This window comes from Hyla sarda, chromosome 5 (assembly GCF_029499605.1).
Source record: "Hyla sarda isolate aHylSar1 chromosome 5, aHylSar1.hap1, whole genome shotgun sequence".
In the NCBI taxonomy this organism is placed as follows: domain Eukaryota; kingdom Metazoa; phylum Chordata; class Amphibia; order Anura; family Hylidae; genus Hyla; species Hyla sarda.
In genome coordinates this window covers 304,613,592-304,632,461 of record NC_079193.1, presented here as the reverse complement: position 1 = coordinate 304,632,461, position 18,870 = coordinate 304,613,592, and the positions used below count along the sequence as shown (strand labels likewise).

The following is an 18,870-nucleotide window of genomic DNA, read 5'->3' as shown; positions in this document are numbered from 1 at the left end:
TTGTAATGCGGCCAAGACCTGACTCACTAGTCAGCTGATGACAGGGAGCCTGTCTGCTTCAATGGGTGGAGGGATCGCTTGGTGGGAGAGAGATCAATCTGCAACTAATGCAACAGCTGTAGCCACCTGAATGGATGCAGTTCATTTGTGTTTCAATGGGGGGGGGGGGGGTGGCTGATGTGTGGGAGGGAGGAAAATTTAATTATGGGATTTGAAGTAAAAAAAAAAAAGAAAACTGAAACAAGAAATACCAGTTCACAAAAAGCTATCCACAGTGATATGGTAATCTCACAACATAGTCATTTAGCCCCAAGACAAGTGCAGATCCTTCCTAAGCATGTCCATTACTATCTGGCAGGTACGTACTAAAATCACCTCATGGTGGAGAACCCCTTTAAACCTGGCAGGAGTCCTTGCCCCTGTACAATGACACTGCATGCCTCAGTGCTCAGTTAACTTTTGCTGGTCCAGGTTGGTCACAGGACCCAGCAAATGTTAGTTTGTTGAAACTATCATATGTTGAGGGATCCGTGCAATGTAAAGTATAGGACAGTGGTCTCCAACCTGCGGACCTCCAGATCTTGCAAAACTACAACTCCCTGTATGCCCGGACAACCAACGGCTGTCAGGGCATGCTGGGAGTTGTAGTTTTGCAACATCTGGTAGTCCGCAGGTTGAAGACCACTGGTATAGGAGGTTATACAGTACTCACCTGTCCCCGCCACTCACCGCTGCCCTGGATGTCGCCCTCCATCGCTGTCGCCGCGTCCCTGGACCGTCTCTGCTGCATCTCTTCATCGCCGTCATCACGTCGCTGCACATGCCACTCCTATTGGATGACGGGACGGCGTGCGCAGCGATGTGATGACGACGATGGAGAGCGCCGGCGATGCCGGGGATCACGAAGAGGACGGTCCGGAGCGCCGGTACAGGTGAGTGACACCCACCAGACCACACAGGGCACCTTAAATGGCTATCCGGCAGCAGCTGAAGCCGACATAAAAAAGCATCGTATGTTGATGCTGCCTTCAACATACGATGGCCTCTGAGAGGTCATCGTATGTTGAAATGATCGTATGTCGGGGCCATCGTAGGTCGGGGGGTCACTGTACATCACACACACACTAGTGAAATTATATTTAACAACATTTAACAAAAAAAATCTTTGCCATTCTATCACATTGAACTCCATTTAGTAAACAGCTGCATTTCACTTGTGCTTCACATAGTGGTATGAAAAAACAAAGTGAAGGAAATGTTTAACGAGGGGGGGAGCATGGCTTTCCAAGAAATAGAAGAGGTTATTTTTAGAATCAGTGGGGATCAAAGCCAGGCTTAAATTCCCATTGCTAACAATACGCTGAGACAGTTTATGAGCACGAACATCCTGGCAATAAGGGAGCATCTGTTGAAATATGACCCTCCGTGAATGGTCCTACAGTACTAGACCCTCCCTCCCCAATAGTTAACTCCAGGGCAGGGGTTTACCTAGAGAATTTGGCACCCGGGGCGGACCCATTGTTTTTGCCCCCCCTCACCCACACCCCTCCTTAATTACAGCCCCCCACCCGTACCCCCCTTAATTACACCCAACTCCCTCCCCCCAATTACCTCCCCTTAATTACACCCCCTACTTCCCCCGCCCTCCCTCCCCTTAATTACACCCCACCCTCCCTACCCTTAATTACACCCCCTCCCTTCACATATAATTATTTACTTACATTTAGATGATGCCTCCGTCCGACCGCTGGTGATGGATGCTTCCACTCCTTTAACCCCTTAAGGACCAAGGGCGTAAACTTACGCCCTTGGTCCCGCTCCCGTGATATAATGCGGGGTTACACGGTAACCCCACATCATATCACGGCGGGCCCAGCGTCATAGTGAAGCCGGGACCCGCCGATAATAGCTATTAACCTTTTAGCCGCGCGCTCAAAGCTGAGCCTAAAAAGCTGAGCGGCTAAAAGTGAAAGTAAAATGTGCCGGTTAGCTCAGGGAGCTGTTCGGGATCGCTGCGGTAAAATCGCGGCATTCCCGAACAGCTATACTTCAGGAGGAAGGTCTCTTACCTTGCTTCCTGAAGTCCGATCGCCAATTGAATGATTCAAGCCTGAGATCCATTCCTAAGGAGATGCATCAATCATTGTTAAAGATCAGTACATGCAATGTTATAGCCCCCCCTAGGGGCTATAATATGGCATAAGAAAAGTGTAAAAAAATCCCTAACCCTTTCAATGATCCCTTCCCCTAATAAAAGTTTGAATCAACCGGCATTTCCAAGAATAAAAAAAAAACTGTGTAAATAAAAATAAAAATAAACATACCGTATATACTCGAGTATAAGCCGAGTTTTTCAGCACGATTTTTCGTGCTGAAAACACCCCCCTCGGCTTATACTCGAGTGAACTCTCCACCCGCAGTGGTCTTCAACCTGCGGACCTCCAGAGGTTTCAAAACTACAACTCCCAGCAAGCCCGAGCAGCCATCGGCTGTCCGGGCTTGCTGGGAGTTGTAGTTTTGAAACCTCCGGAGGTCCGCAGGTTGAAGACCACTGCGGCCTTCGACATCATCCAGCCCCCTCTCACCCCCCTTTAGTTCTGTACAGTACTCACCTCCGCTCGGCGCTGGTCCGGTGCTGCAGGGCTGTCCGGTGAGTAGGTCGTCCGGTGGGATAGTGGTTCCGGGCTGCTATCTTCACCGGGGAGGCCTCTTCTAAGCGCTTCGGGCCCGGCCCCAGATTAGTCACGTTGCCTTGACAACGACGCAGAGGTACGTTCATTGCCAACGTACTTCTGCGTCATTGTCAAGGCAACGCCTCTATTCCGGGCCGGAAGCGGGGAGAAGAGGCGCCCCCAGTGAAGATAGCAGCCCGGAACCACTATCCCACCGGACCACCTCCTCACCGGACAGTCCTGCAGGACCGGACCAGCGCCGAGCGGAGGTGAGTACTGTACAGAACTAAAGGGGGGCGAGAGGGGGCTTGATGATGTCGAAGGCCGCAGTGGTCTTCAACCTGCGGACCTCTGGAGGTTTCAAAACTACAACTCCCAGCAAGCCCGGACAGCCGATGGCTGCCCGGGCTTGCTGGGAGTTGTAGTTTTGAAACCTCTGGAGGTCCGCAGGTTGAAGACCACTGCGGGTGCATGATGACAAGAGGATGATGAAGGGGGGGGTGTGGGATGATGAAGGGGGGGTATGGGATGATGAAGGGGGGTGTGTGGGATGATGACAAGGGGATGATGAAGGGGGTGTGTGTGGGATGATTACAAGGGGATGATGAAGGGGGTGGGGATGATGACAAGGGGATGATGAAGGGGGGTGGGGATGATGAAGGGGGGTGTGTGGGATGATGATGAAGGGGGGTGGGGATGATGACAAGGGGATGATGAAGGGGGTTGGGATGATGACAGGTGATGATAATGAGGGTCTGGATGATGACAGGCGGTGATGATGATGAGGATGTTAATGACGGGTCTGAATGATGACAGGGGGGATGATGTATTTCCCACCCTAGGCTTATACTCGAGTCAATAACTTTTCCTGGGATTTTGGGTTGAAATTAGGGGTCTCGGCTTAATCTCGGGTCGGCTTATACTCGAGTATATACGGTATGTGGTATCGCCGCGTGCGGAAATGTCCGAGTTATAAAAATAAACCACTTTTTAAACCGCACGTTCAATGGCGTACGTGCAAAAAAATTCCAAAGTCCAAAATAGTGTTTTTTGGGTCACTTTTTATATCATGAAAAGATGAATAAAAAGCGATCAAAAAGTCCGATCAATGCAAAAATGGTACCGACAAAAACTTCAGATCACGGCGCAAAAAATGATTCCTTATAGCTCCCTGAACATGGAAAAATAAAAAAGTTATAGGGCTCAGAAAATTACAATTTCAGACGTTTAAATTTTTCTGCATGTATTTATGATTTTTTTCAGTGGTAATACAAAATCAAACCTATACAAGTAGGGTATCATTTTAACCGTATGGACCTAGAGAATAAAGATAAGGTGTCATTCTTATGGAAAAATCTACTACGTAGAAACGGAAGCCCCTAAAAGTTACAAAATGGCATTTTTTTTTTCTATTTTGTCGCACAATGATTTTTTTTCCCGTTTCGCCGTGGATTTTTGGGTAAATTGACTGATGTCATTACAAAGTAGAATTGGTGGCGCAAAAAATAAGCCATCATATAGACAGACACAGACACACATATAGACAGACACACACACACATAGACAGACACACATAGACACACACACACATAGACAGACACACACACACACATAGACAGACACACACACATAGACAGACACACACACACAGACAGACACACACACAGACAGACATAGACAGATACACACAAAGACAGACACACACACACACACACACACATAGACATAGACACACACACACACATAGACACACTTACCTGGCAGTGTTTCTTCTCTCCGGTGGCGGCCAGACGAGTGACGTCACTGACGTCCTCCTGCGCGCGTCTGCGGAGGGACGTCACATGTGCGACGTCCCTCATCAGACCCTGGCCGGCCACCAACACAGCTGCAAACGGGGGTCGGCGGAGAGAGGAAATGGGGTGCTAACGGATTGGAGCGAGCGCAGCTGAAGACGAGGGGGGCACCCCGGTCACTGAGCGGCATGGTGTCACCCCATCAGGCTGGTGTCGCCCGGTTCGGTCCGCACCCCAGCCGCTACGCCACTGGATTTGGGGGGGGGGGTGATTCCGTCATGGCACCCCCCTTGTGAGTGGCACCCGGGGCGGCCCCCCCTAGGTACGCCACTGCTCCAGGGGCATGGCTAGCACTGGCTAGCACTTTGTGGTCTGTTGACCTGCAACATTCAACTGTATATGCATCCATACGGACATTGGTACTGAATGGAACTATTGGTTTCCTTCCTCACCATTTCTTCTAGTAAGCCATGGGCCTACAGTGATTTATGAGATGCACTGAGCCCACTGCAGAAGAAATGAATTGTAATCCCACAGAAGTCAGGTCCAGCATTATGCTCTCCTCAATTGGTGCCAAACCTCCTCCTTACCATCCCTACCTCACAACGTGGTTGCATCCTCATCACCACCCTCAATTTTTTCTCCCAATACCTGGATTCCCCTGGGCACAGCCCCACCTCCAGACCTTCTCCAGCAGCCACCTCCCTGAAGATTCTTATTTGTTTGTCCAGGGTTACAGGGCCCCATAACCATTTATCAGCCATGATCTGCAAGGGCTTTATCAAACATTTACCCCTTACAAGCTTATTATCTAGAGACCCAACTAACAAAACTAGACTAGATAAAATGCCTTATCATTTTGATGCAAAACTGTCAGGTATTTATAATTTTTTTATGTTAAGCATAGAAAAACTATTTAAAAAAATGATGGTATAAATTAATAGAATTCATGATATGATACAAATCCATTTTATATAGTTACCCCAGGACGATGCTGTATGCATCCCATATCTTCACGCTTTATTAACGCTTGTCTATATTATATTATTCTTTCTGCTTTTATTATTTAAATTGAGCATTGTCAGCTTCTTCTCTCAAGTATGCCAAGAAACATAACAAAGAAATGTGTGATGTTCTAGGAGAGCTTACTGCCGATGAGATCTTTTATTCTCTTGTTTAGCTGTGCTGATAGCTATGATAAAAATGCCATTTACTGATACAACAATAGTGTTTCTATGCAGCAGCTAATATGTTTTCTCTCTTTTTCTCTGCTTTGTTAGGGGTCCAACATAACAGATACTTGCACTGAAATGCTGATGCAGGGAATCCTTTTAAAAATTTCCTCTGGGAATATCCAGGAGCGGATTTTCTTTCTCTTTGATAACCTTTTAGTGTATTGCAAAAGAAAACATCGGTAAGTCTTAGCAAACAGCATAAAAAGTCAAGTAATTCTAAAGGTTTATTATTCATTTTCTAGGACATTAAATATGCTTTTAGGCTAATATTTGTTGCAGTATACTTTTGGCTTGTGTAATAAAAAAAAAAGTACAGAAAAAAAGGGATGTTAAAGGGGTATTCTGGCTTTATACATCCTTAAGATGTATGATCTCAGGGGTCCCGCCACTGACCCCCGTGATCTCGGGGCAGCCCCCGGCATTCTGTTCGCCCATCCCCCTAGTATCTTCATGTCATACCCTCTCCATTCATGTCTATGGGAGGGAGCGTGACGGCCGTCACGCCCCCTCCCATAGACATGAATGGGGGGGCATGGTGTGAGGTCACTATGGGGTGTGGCCGTGATGTCACGTCCTCGTCTTAGAGGCAGCGCCCGGCACAGAATGCCGGGGGCTGCACTGAGATCGCAGGGGTCCCCAGCGGCGGGACCCCTGTGATCATACATCTTATCCCCTATACATTGGATAGGGGATAAGATACATAAAGCTGGAATACCCCTTTAAAGGGAACCTGTCACATGAAAATTATGGTTGACTGCATTCCGTATTCATTCATGTAAATCTATTCTAATTCTGGGCTAAGTAGTCATTTTGGCGGTACCAAGTGATAAGTCATCTCAGAACCCTGTGGCATATAGAGAAGTAACCAAAGTGGAGTGCTTCCTTTAGATGTCTTATTCAAATGTGGTTCATTTCCCACAGTACTGGAATGGGTGAAGAGAATGTAACAGTAATGATAGACTACAATGCTTTAGATTATATTCGTATACAATACCTGCATAGAAGCTGTAGGCACCATTACAGTGACCCCCCCGACCTACGATGGCCCCGACATACGATTATTTCAAAATACGATGGCCTCTCAGAGGCCATCGCATGTTGAAGGCGGCATCAACATACGATGCTTTTGTATGTCAGGGCCATCGCATAAAGGGCTATCCGGCAGCGCAGACTGCTTCAGCTGCCACCAGATAGCCGTTTACGGTGCCCCGTGACGATCACTTACCTGTCCTCGGTGGTCCGGCGCGTCCTCTTTGGGTTCCCTGCATCGTCGGCGCTCTCCTCCAACGTCATCACGTCGCTGCGCATGCCATCCCGTCATCCAATAGGAGCGGCGTGCGTAATGACGTGATGGCGGCGACGGAGAGTGAGGATGCCGGGGAAGCAGAGGCCTTGCTGGAGCTTCAGGGACACCCCAGGGACGCGGCGACAGAGATGGACGGCGACATCCAGGGCAGCGGTGACGAGCGGTGACGGTCCGGAGCGGCGGGGACAGGTAAGTACAACCTTTAATACCATTGGTCTTCAACCTGCGGACCTCCAGATGTTGCAAAACTACAACTCCCAGTATGCCCGGACAGCCGTTGGCTGTCCGGGCATGCTGGGTGTTGTAGTTTTGCAACATCTGGAGGTCCGCAGGTTGTAGACCACTGTCCTATACTTTACATTGCACGGATCCCTCAACATACGATGGTTTCAACAAATGATGGTCCATTTGGAACGGATTACCATCGTATGTTGAGGGACCACTGTATTGTGCAGAAACTTGTCAAAGTTGTCTATGTCCCGCATCAATATAGACCAAACTACAGAGGGTTAGGCCGGTCTATTGTGCACCTACCTAATTTATCAAAAGGCGCACGGCTCTTGATAAATTCCGTGCACAGACTTCAGGATCTATACTTTAGACTGTATTAAAACCTGCTCCAGCACAGTCTGACATTTCGGCGCACTTTTAGCCAATGTGACTTGTCGCTGAAAAGTCGTTTTTGATAAATTCAGCACCAATGCATTTTTCCGTCTAAAAAAGACTAGAATACATCATGTTCTAAAAATCCTCTAAAGCAAAAGTCGCTAAAAAGTCGCACATATTTAGACTGCGACTTTCTGTGCGACAAATTTAGACAGGAAAAAACTTTCTAAATCCTCTGATAAATCTCCCCCATAGTACTTATGTTTTTGACTACCTAACAATTTTTTCATATACTCAGGAAGTGTCGATAAGAGGTGTTACTTCATTTATTTACAGCTTGTTCAATTCTCTTCTGTTTTCTCATGATGGTTCCTTAGGGAAACATGAAAACGTGCTTGTCTGTACCTGTAAAACATTAAAGGGTACCTCTCATCAAATAAACTTTTGATATATTTTAGATTAATGAATGTTGAACAATTTTCCAATAGCATGTTAATGAAAAATATGCTTCTTTCTAATTGTATTTTTCCCGATCAGTCCTGTCAGCAAGCATTTCTGACTCATGCTGGAGTCCTAAACAATCAGAGCTGCCAGCCTGCTTTGTTCACAGCCAAACAGGCTGTGAACAAAGCAGGCTGGCAGCTCTGAGTGTTCTTTGTGAACAAAGCAGATTGGCAGCTCGTAGTGTTTAGGACTCCTGCATGAGTCTGAAATGCTTGCTGCCAGGACTGATAGGGAGACCCCTAGTGGTCATTTCTTCAAAGTGGAAAATTAATTAGAAAGAAGCATATTTTTTAATAACATGCAATTGTAAAGTTATTCTGCATACATTAATCTATAATGTATCAAAAGTTTTTTTGATGAGAGGTACCCTTTAATACTATAGACAGAAGTCCTAAATTATTATTTTCTAGCCTAAGAATGTCATCAATCCAGGTCCAATGTACAACTATTCTATAGACATGGAAAAAAATACTGTGTGAGGTTATACTTCTGAACATCATATTTTCCCATCAGGAAAAATATTGGGAAAACTATCATATGATAAGGAGGTCATACAGTGGGGTTAAGATACTCAAGAATCCCATCGAATAGAGTGGGGACTCACTGTAAAGACCACCCCTGTGCTGGAGGGCTGGCCACCATTTGACTCAGTGGCATTCAGTGGCCATAACTTTTAGTACCCAATGCAAAATCTGTTACAGGGCCCAGCATCTACCATGTGCCATTGATAATACTTATGTGGCCAAGGGGCATAGTACAACTGCTACTTCTATATATTTCCTATAGTTATGCTCTAGTGCAGTGGTTCCAAACCAGGGTGCCTCCAGCTTTTGCAAAACTACAACTCCCAGCATGCCCGGACAGCCTTTGGCTGTCCGGGCATGCTGGGAGTTGTAGTTTTGCAACAGCTGGAGGCACCCTGGTTGGGAAGCATTGCCCTAGTGTCATGTTATACAGAAGTTTCCTTGCAGAAGTCAATTCACATTTAATTATATTTATTTGTTTATTTTTTTTGTTAACCTTGTTTTTTATTGTTTGTAAATAAGAATTTAGCTGAAGTTTCAATACAGAATTAATTTAGCACTTACCAGTATATACTTAACTAGTTCCATGTACAATTCCAGATATAGTATATGTAAGACTATAACATTAAAGGGGTACTCCACTGGAAAACATTTTTTTTAAATCAACTGGTGCCAGAAAGTTAAACAGATGTGTAAATTACTTCTATTAAAACATCTTAATCCTTCCAGAACTTATCAGCTGCTGTTATGATCCACGGGAAGTTTTTTTTTTTTCTTTTTCAGTCTGACCACAGTGCTCTCTGCTGACACCTCTGTCCATGTCAGCAACTGTCCAGAGTAGGATAGGTTTTCTATGGGGATTTGCTCCTACGCTGGACAGTTCGTAAAATGGACAGAGGTGTCAGCAGAGAGCACTGTGGTCAGGCAGAAAGGAAATAACTTCCTGTGGATCATACAGCAGCTGATAAGTACTGGAAGGATTAAGATTTTTTAATAAAAGTAATTTACAAATCTGTTTAACTTTCTGGCACCAGTTGATTAAAAAAAAAATTCCAGTGGAGTACCCCTTTAAGGAAGTCATGTGGAAGTCTCTAGAGTTATGTAAATTGTTTGCATTTGTTCATTTGGCCTGCTACTTATCTTTAGATAAATAATCTACATTCCTGTGTTTCCTTAGGGAAACAAGGGATATTGATAGCAAGTAAAGTTGCTGACAGAAAAATCCAAACAATATAAAAAATACTGTTCTTTCTTTCGCTGTATACAGTATATAGTGTAAGTTACACTGACCATGTCACAATGGTGAATAATCTGTGAGGTTGGGATGTTGCTTCATTAAAAAGGCTTGGCCACAGTTTGCTCACTGGTAAAAACATTAATAGCTTGTTTAATAGGGATGCTGAGGTTAAAGACTAACATACTGGAAAAAAGCACACAAAAAGATGAAAATGTTATTGCTCCAAATTATAAAACAAATGGAACAAAAATGTATAAATCAATATGCGATCCAGGAGGAATCCATTTTTTCTTCCTCTACATCTCTTTCCTTTAGAGCAGGGGTTCTTAGCCTTGGTTCGTTCGAACCCCAGGGATTCGGTGAGTCAGTCCCGGGGGTTCGGCGGGGGAGGTTGCAACAGGACAGGCAAACCAAGCAATTGCTTGGGGCCCCGAGCAGAGACGGTGTTTGCCCGTCCTGTAGAGACGGGGCAATTCCCCCCAGCACTATTAACTCCCTGTGGCCCCGCGTTAAGTTTAAAAACGCAGGGCCGCCGGGACATAGCGCACGCCGGGAAGTTGCTGACGTCCCGTGCGTGCGCCCATGGAAACGACGGCGCCGAGGACCGGAGAATAGAGAAGGAGGAAGACGTGCGCTGGCCAGCTTGGTATGTGATCAGCGGCATGTCATATTCAGTGCTCCTACCACCGGTCCCGAGACCTACTGCTGTAGCCAGAGCGGTGGGATCAGAGCACTGAAGTGGGCAGTACACAGGCATACAGCCCCCAGCCATACACTGTATATAGCTTGAGGCTGTATGTCTGTGGGGGAACACTGCCTACATCAGTGGTCTTCAACCTGCGGACCTCCAGATGTTGCAAAACTACAACTCCCAGCATGCCCGGACAGCCAACGGCTGTCCAGGCATGCTGGGAGTTGTAGTTTTGCAACATCTGGAGGTCTGCTGGTTGAAGACCACTGGCCTACATAATGTGGGGGAACACTGTCTGCCTAATGTGGGGGAACACTGCCTGCCTAATGTGGGGGAACACTGCCATTGTTGTGAAAATGACATGAGAGTGGCACTTGCCAAGGTAAAGTCGCGCATTTCTGAACTGGTCTCTGAAAGACAACAGCAGAAGTCACACTGATTTGCAGTAAATATTCATTATGTTTTTGTTTTTGTGTGAAAATCACGTTTTCATGGTTTTGTTCTTTGTTCTTAATGGTTTTGTTCATTTTGTGCACCTATGTATAAATATATACTTAAATATATACCTCCTATGTTTTGAATTTGAAAAAAATCATATTTTATTTTTCCAATTAAGAGGGGTTCGGCGACTGCGCATATGAAACTGGTGGGGTTCAGTACCTCCAACAAGGTTAAGAACCACTGCTTTCGAGCTATGTTAACACCATGGAATTCCACAGCAGCGATGTCCTTTTGATTTCAGTGGGATTCTGCTGCTCTGTTCACATTACAGAAATTCTGCGCTAGATATTTCTGGCAGAAAAAATAGTCATTTCAGAGCAGCCCTAGAGCGGGCATGTTCGGCCGGAGATCAGCTGTTGGTGGAATGTCTGCTACTAGGAATCAATAGGCTGTAGCAGTGAGCCATATCTATCCAATATAGTCAATGGTTCCTTTCTTTACCGATAATATAATATACCCGTTTGATGGACAGACAGAAGAAAATGTGGTAATTAAAACAATAGCATCAGATGGTTGAAATCCAACCTTTTTAGAGAAGAGTCAGTTTGTCCAGTTGGGAAACTGGGGATTACGACCTTATACAGAAAATATTACATCTAATTTTAATGAAAAACCTCTCGATGGGCATTTGTTTAAAAGGGTACTCCCATGTCCAAGCGTTCTGAACATTTTGTTCAGAACGCTTAACCCCTTAAGGACCGGAGGTTTTTCCGTTTTTGCATTTTCGTTTTTTGCTCCTTGCCTTTAAAAAATCATAACTCTTTCAAATTTACACCTAAAAATCCATATGATGGCTTATTTTTTGCGCCACCAATTCTACTTTGTAATGACATAAGTCATTTTGCCCAAAAATCTATGGTGAAGCGGGAGAAAAAATCATTGTGCGACAAAATTGAAAAAAAAAAGCAGTTTTGTAACTTTTGGGGGCTTCCGTTTCTACGTAGTACATTTTTCGGTAAAAATGACACCTGATATGTATTCTGTAGGTCCATACGATTAAAATACTTATATAGGTTTGATTTTGTCGGACTTCTGGAAAAAATCATAACTACATGCAGGAAAATTAATACGTTTAAAATTGTCATCTTCTGACCCCTATAACTTTTTTATTTTTCCGTGTATGGGGCGGTATGAGCGCTCATTTTTTGCGCCGTGATCTGAAGTTTTTAACGGTACCATTTTTGCATTGATAGGACTTATTGATCACTTTTTATTCATTTTTAAATGATATAAAAAGTGACCAAAAATGCACTATTTTGGACTTTGGAATTTTTTTGCGCGCACGCCATTGACCGAGCGGTTTAATTAATGATATATTTTTATAATTCGGACATTTCCGCACGCGGTGATACCACATATGTTTATTTTTATTTTTATTTACACTGTGTTTTTTTTTTTATTGGAAAAGGGGGGTGATTCAAACTTTTAATAGGGGAGGAGTTAAATGATCTTTATTCACTTTTTTTTTTCACTTTTTTTTTGCAGTGTTATAGGTCCCATAGGGACCTATAACACTGCACACACTGATCTTCTATGTTGATCACTGGTTTCTCATAAGAAACCAGTGATCAACGATTCTGCCGGATGACTGCTCATGCCTGGATCTCAGGCACTGAGCAGTCATTCGGCGATCGGACAGCGAGGAGGCAGGAAGGGGCCCTCCCGCTGTCCTGTCAGCTGTTCGGGATGCCGCGATTAGCCGCGGCTATCCCGAACAGCCCGACTGAGCTAGCCGGGAACTTTCACTTTCACTTTTAGCCGCGCAGCTCAGCTTTGAGCGCGCGGCTAAAGGGTTAATAGCGCGCGGCGCCGCGATCGGCGCTGCGCGCTATTAGAGGCGGGTCCCGGCTTCACTATGACGCCGGGCCCGCCATGATATGACGCGGGGTTACTGTGTAACCCCGCGTTATATCAGAAGAGCAGGACCAAGGACGTACCGGTACGTCCTTGGTCCTTAAGGGGTTAAAGCGGGCGGCCATGATCCTGACGTCATGCAACGCCCCCTCCATTCATGTCTATGGGAGGGGGTGTGTCGGCCTTCACGCCCTCTCCCATAGACAAGAATGGAGGGGGCGTAACATGACATCAAGAGGGGTGTGGTCATGACGTCACTACCACTGACACCGCATCCCGGCATTTGTTTAGAATGCCAGATGCTGCGGGAGATCGCGGGGGGCCCCGGCGTAGGGACCCCCATGATCAGACATCTTATCCCTTTAAAAGATTCCCACAAAAATAAATGGTAACTCTTCTTCTGAGATAAGACAGAAAGTCAAATGTTTCTACTGAACCAGACCTAACCTTTGAAGATCGAGGTTTGGCTCAATAGAACCACAGAAGGGCTGGGTAATGCAGACACTAAAATTAACCTTCAGTATTCTATCTGGAAAATATGTGAATGAATATAAAGGGCTAAATCTTAATCCTTCTAGTACTTCTCAGCAGGAAGTTCTTTTCTTTTTGAATTTCCTTTCTGTCTGACCACAGTGCTCTCTGCTGACACCTCTGTCTATGTCAGGAACTGTACAGAGCAGGATAGGTTTTGCTCCTACTTTGGACAGTTCCTAAAATGGACAAAGGTGTCAGCAGAGAGCACTGTGGTTAGACAGAAAAGAAATTAAAAAAGAAAAGAACTTCCTGTGGATCATACAACAGCTGATAAATACTGTAAGGATTAAGATTTTAATAGAAATAATTTACAAATATGTTTAACTTTCTGGCACTAGTTGATTTAAAAAAAAAATGTTTTCCAGTGGAGTACCCCTTTAAATGTAACGATACAAGCAGCAAAATCATGTTTTTAATGGTGTTGCTATATTAGGTGCATTATGTGGACAAGCATACACTGTTTTCTCTTTGAACAATTACCTTCATTTTTCTTTCATTTTCTTTCATTTGAAGGCGTCTGAAGAACAGCAAAGCATCTACAGATGGGCTCCGCTACCTCTTCCGAGGCCGGATTAACACAGAAGTGATGGAGGTTGAAAATGTTGATGATGGAACAGGTGTGTATCTAAAATAATCCCAGAAAAATAATTGTCATTGCTGACAAACCAATGATTTCCCACTGTGCAAGCTGGCGAGTGAATAAACTTAGCACGTACAGTCCTAGAATCTCCATGTGCAGGAATGGTTACACATTCATTTCAGTTCTCTTTATACTAGGCTTTCACTTGGCAAACACTGATCAGCCATAAGAGGTGAAATGAATAGCACTGAATATTTTGTGACTATGATATCTGTCAAAGGGAAATGTATACAGTGACCCCCCGACCTACGATGGCCCCGACATACGATCATTTCAACATACGATGGCCTCTCAGAGGCCATTGCATGTTGAAGGCAGCATCAACATACGATGCTTTTGTATGTCGGGGCCATCGCATAAACGGCTATCCGGCAGCGCAGACTGCTTCAGCTGCCACCGGATAGCCGTTTATGGTGCCTCGTGAGCTCCGGTGACGATCACTTACTGTCCTCGGGGCTCCGGCGCGTCCTCTTTGGGATTCCCTGCATTGTCAGCGCTCTCCATCGTCGACATCACGTCACTGCGCACGCCGTCCCGTCATCCAATAGGAGCGGCGTGCGTAGCGACGTGATGGCGTCGACGGAGAGCGAGGATGCCGGGGAAGCTGAGGCCTTGCCGGAGCGACAGTGATGAAAGGCGACATCCAGGGCAGCGGTGACGAGCGGTGACGGTCGGGAACGGTGGGGACACGGGAGTATGACCTCCAATACCAGTGGTCTTCAACCTGCGGACCTCCAGATGTTGCAAAACTACAACTCCCAGCATGCCCGGACAGCCGTTGGCTGTCCGGGCATGCTGGGTGTTGTAGTTTTGCAACATCTGGAGGTGCGCAGGTTGTAGACCACTTTCCTATACTTTACATTGCACGGATCCCTCAACATACGATGGTCCATTTGGAACAGGTTACCATCGTATGTTGAAGGACCACTGTATTTAAGAACACTAATTTCTTAAAAAGCTTGTGTTTTAAAGCCTAATGTTGTGTAGGTCCTCCTTGTGCCACCAAAACTGAGACATGGACTCTACAGCATCTCTGAAAATTTTCTATTGTATCTGGCACCAAGACATTACCATACTGCTCCAACCCGGTCATCTCTTACCTACCCTTATCCATTTTTCTTGGAACCTGTCGTCACTTTTATGCTGCATGAACACTGAGTCATCAAGTCAACACAGTGGTTGACATTGGCTTCTGCCTGACACTCCAGCCTTGCTTGATATTTCTCCCTATACCCAAACAGGAGGGATCTATTAATCAGGGTTGTGGGGAGCAGGGAAAAGCCTCCAGGGACTGCCTAAATCACTTGTGGTTTAGGCAGCATGAAGGTGATGACAGGTTCCCTTTAAAGAGTACCTGTCACCAAACTAAACTTTTAATATATTTTTCCTTATGTAATTACAAGACACTTTGCTATTTACTTGCTTTAAAATTCTCAACATTTATATGTTTTTAATGTGATTGAAAAAACGGCGACTAGGTGGCTCTGTTCTGTTGCCTACCGCAAGTCCAACAGTTAGTTTAGTCTCCTCCCGGCCTGGCAGGATGTGAGTGCGGGGCATGGCGAGGCAGATGGCGGGGTATGGCGCAGGCTTCAGTGATGTGCTTGCTGGGGAAAGGTATGATACAGAGCTATTTAAAGTTCGGAATTTTTTTTTAGGGCAGGAGGGGTGTTAGGAGTAGTTAGGGAATATAATCTGAGCTAGTTTGGAAAATATGGTTTGATGACAGGTACTCTTAATGTTTATTAATATCAGTTTATTATATATATATATATATATATATATATATATATATATATTTTATTTTATTTTTTTACTTATTTATTTGTAAAAATATGTGTGTGTATGTGTGTGTGTAATGTGCGATATCAGACCCTCATATTGTTAAAGACTATGGACACCTTTAAAAAAATGTTTCCAAAAAAATTCGGAAAAAATTCCCCTTGCATTGAGGGGGCGGAGCGTGATGTCACACGGGGGCGGAGCCGTGACGTCACTATGCTCTGTCCCCGTGATCGCTAGTAATCAGACCCGGAGCGAGCACGCTCTGGGGGCTGATTCTAACGGGGTGCAGCGTGGAAGATCACGGGGGTCCCCAGCGGCGGGCCCCCCGAGATCAGGCATCTTATCCCCTATCTTTTGGATAGGGGATAAGATGTCTTAGCGTCGGAGTACCCCTTTAAACTTAAAAGTCAAATAAAAAAGTAAATAAATTCTAGTAAACAATTGAAGCATTTCTCTCATTCTGTTGTGCATTATGTAACACTGGCATACGTATAGTTGGTCATATACTCTCTTTACCTATACAAATCAACTACTGTATAACAAAACAAATGGCTGAATAAACAGAGATGTTTCATTGCTGTACTTACAGCACAATTTATGTCACTTTATGCAGCAGCTAGTAAAGTCTTATTTATTGATGTATTAATAATTGGAAATATGACTTGACTGCGACATTATTAACGTTTTTGCTCTGGGTGCTTCATCTGTATTACAAATTGCATATTGATGCTGTTACTTATAAATTGTATTACTTACCACACAGAGGATTACAGTAGCTCTGAGAGCGTACAAATAGTCCTGATCTTTGACATGTGGTCACTTTTTCAATACTGACCACTCAATTTTCACCACTTCATTTCCTATTAGACTAAATATGGATAGGGAATATACTGGATAAAACAACATTTTTTACTTAAAAACAATTAACACAAATTCCATTGATATTCTGTTGTTACACAATTTGCTGAAATCAATTCCAATATTTATCTATTTAATAGATGTACATTTGTCCTTGTCTAGTGATTATAATTCTATTACCGGTGGTTTTCAGTTCTAAATTCTTTGCAGATTCTTACTAGGTTAAGTGGTTCAGGATTAGAAAAATAACATTTCTTTTAAAAAAAATTACGACCCCTGTTCTTAGATTGGTTGAGGTATTGCAGCTCATTCATTCAATTGAATGGAGCTAAGTTGTAATACCACACACAACCTAAGCACAGGTGTGGTGCTGTTTGAACATTAAGTGAATGGAACCATAGAGATGAGCAAGGTGCCAAAAAAAAATCTAATGGCACATGCTGTGTCCAAAATGCTAAGAAGGTATCTTCTTTTTTTTTCCCCCTTGAAACAACTCCTAAATTATGCTTTTTTTTTTACAGCTCAGCCAATTTTAAAAGTAACCTGTCACCCTTTTTTTCCCTCTGATTTGTATGGATAGGAGTCCAGTGGGTGGTCCTATCATTGGTTGACACTTTCCACTAGACTCCTGAAAATAGAAAGAACAGGCATTGCAGTTAATAAGTAATAAATTATGCTAAATCTTTTCCCACAAAGATTTATATGAATCTGCTCAGCTCCTCCTGCTCTACAACATGATATGGATATATTAGATGACATTTTAATGGTGACAGGCTCCCTTTAAGTAAGTGAGTCTTAGTAACAATATTAGTACAATCAACCTATGGACAATGATGCTGTTTCTGGAAATAATCTCATACAACTCTTTTCTAATAGAACAGTAGACAACCTTAAAGGGGTACCCCTCCCCTAGACATCCTTTGGGTAGGGGAAAAGATGCCTTATCGTAGGGGTACCGCCAATGGGATCCTCTCCATGCAGCACCCGGCATTTTAGGGCACGTTCCCACGTGCCGTATCCATTCACGTCTATGGGAGGGAGCATGACGGCCATACTGTTTAAGGGCACGTTCCCACGTGCCGTATTTTGCAGCGTATTTGCTGCTGCATATTTTTTGCTGCATATTTTCTTTCCCATTGAAGTCAATGGGTAGCAAAATATGCAGCTGATATGCAGCAGCAAAATACGGCACGTGGGAACGTGCCCTTAAACAATATGGCCGTCATGCTCCCTCCCATAGACGTGAATGGAGGGTGCTTGGCGTGACGTCATGAGGGGGCATGGCCTGATGTCACATCTCCTGCCGCGGGAACCCAGCGATCTAAAGATACTGTTTAAAATGCCAGGTGCTGCATGGAGATCGTAATGGGGTCTCAGCGGGGAGATCCCTGCAATCAAACATCTATCCAAAGGGATAGTGGATAAGCTGTTTAGCGGTGGAGTACCCCTTTAAAGTAGAGCACATTACAACTGCTCTTTTACATGACACTGCTGCCACATTTTGGGGGTGATTATCATGTACAACTTTATGTCTTCATGGTGGTTTCTTGAGTTACTGTTACGCCGAGCGCTCCGGGTCCCTGCTCCTCCCCGGAGCGCTTGCGGCGTTCTCCTCTCTGCAGCGCCCGCTGACCGGGAGCGCTCCACTGACATTGACGATGGGGATGCGATTCGCATAGCGGGACACGCCCGCTCACGAATCGCATCACAAGCCACTTACCCGTCCCGGTCCCCGGCTGTCACGTTCTGGCGTGCGCGGCTCCGCTTTCTAGGGCATGCGCGCGCCAGCTCTCTAAGATTTAAAGGGCCAGTGCACCAATGATTGGTGCCTGGCCCAATCAGTCTAACTAGCTTCCACCTGCTCCCTGTCTATATAACCTCACTTCCCCTTCCCTTCCTTGCCGGATCTTGTTGCCTTGTGCCAGAGAAAGCGTTTAGTGTTGTCCAAAGCCTGTTTTCCAGACCTTCTGCTATCTCCATTGACTACGAACCTTGCCGCCTGCCCCAACCTTCTGCTACGTCTGACCTTGCCTCTGCCTAGTCCTTCTGTCCCACGCCTTCTCAGCAGTCAGCGAGGTTGAGCCGTTGTCGGTGGATACAACCTGGTTGCTACCGCCGCAGAAAGACCAT

General features: G+C 45.0%; 1 protein-coding gene across 2 annotated transcripts in view; it reads left to right on the top strand.

The window, feature by feature from the left end:
* The window catches only part of PREX2 (phosphatidylinositol-3,4,5-trisphosphate dependent Rac exchange factor 2), a 367,011-nt gene that overhangs the window by 125,478 nt on the left and 222,663 nt on the right, over window positions 1–18,870 (top strand). For both annotated transcript variants that reach the window (XM_056522123.1, XM_056522124.1), the window contains exons 7-8: window positions 5,746–5,879; window positions 13,971–14,074. In XM_056522123.1, coding sequence (XP_056378098.1) covers window positions 5,746–5,879; window positions 13,971–14,074 — 238 coding nt within the window. The remainder of the gene's footprint in view (window positions 1–5,745; window positions 5,880–13,970; window positions 14,075–18,870) is intronic.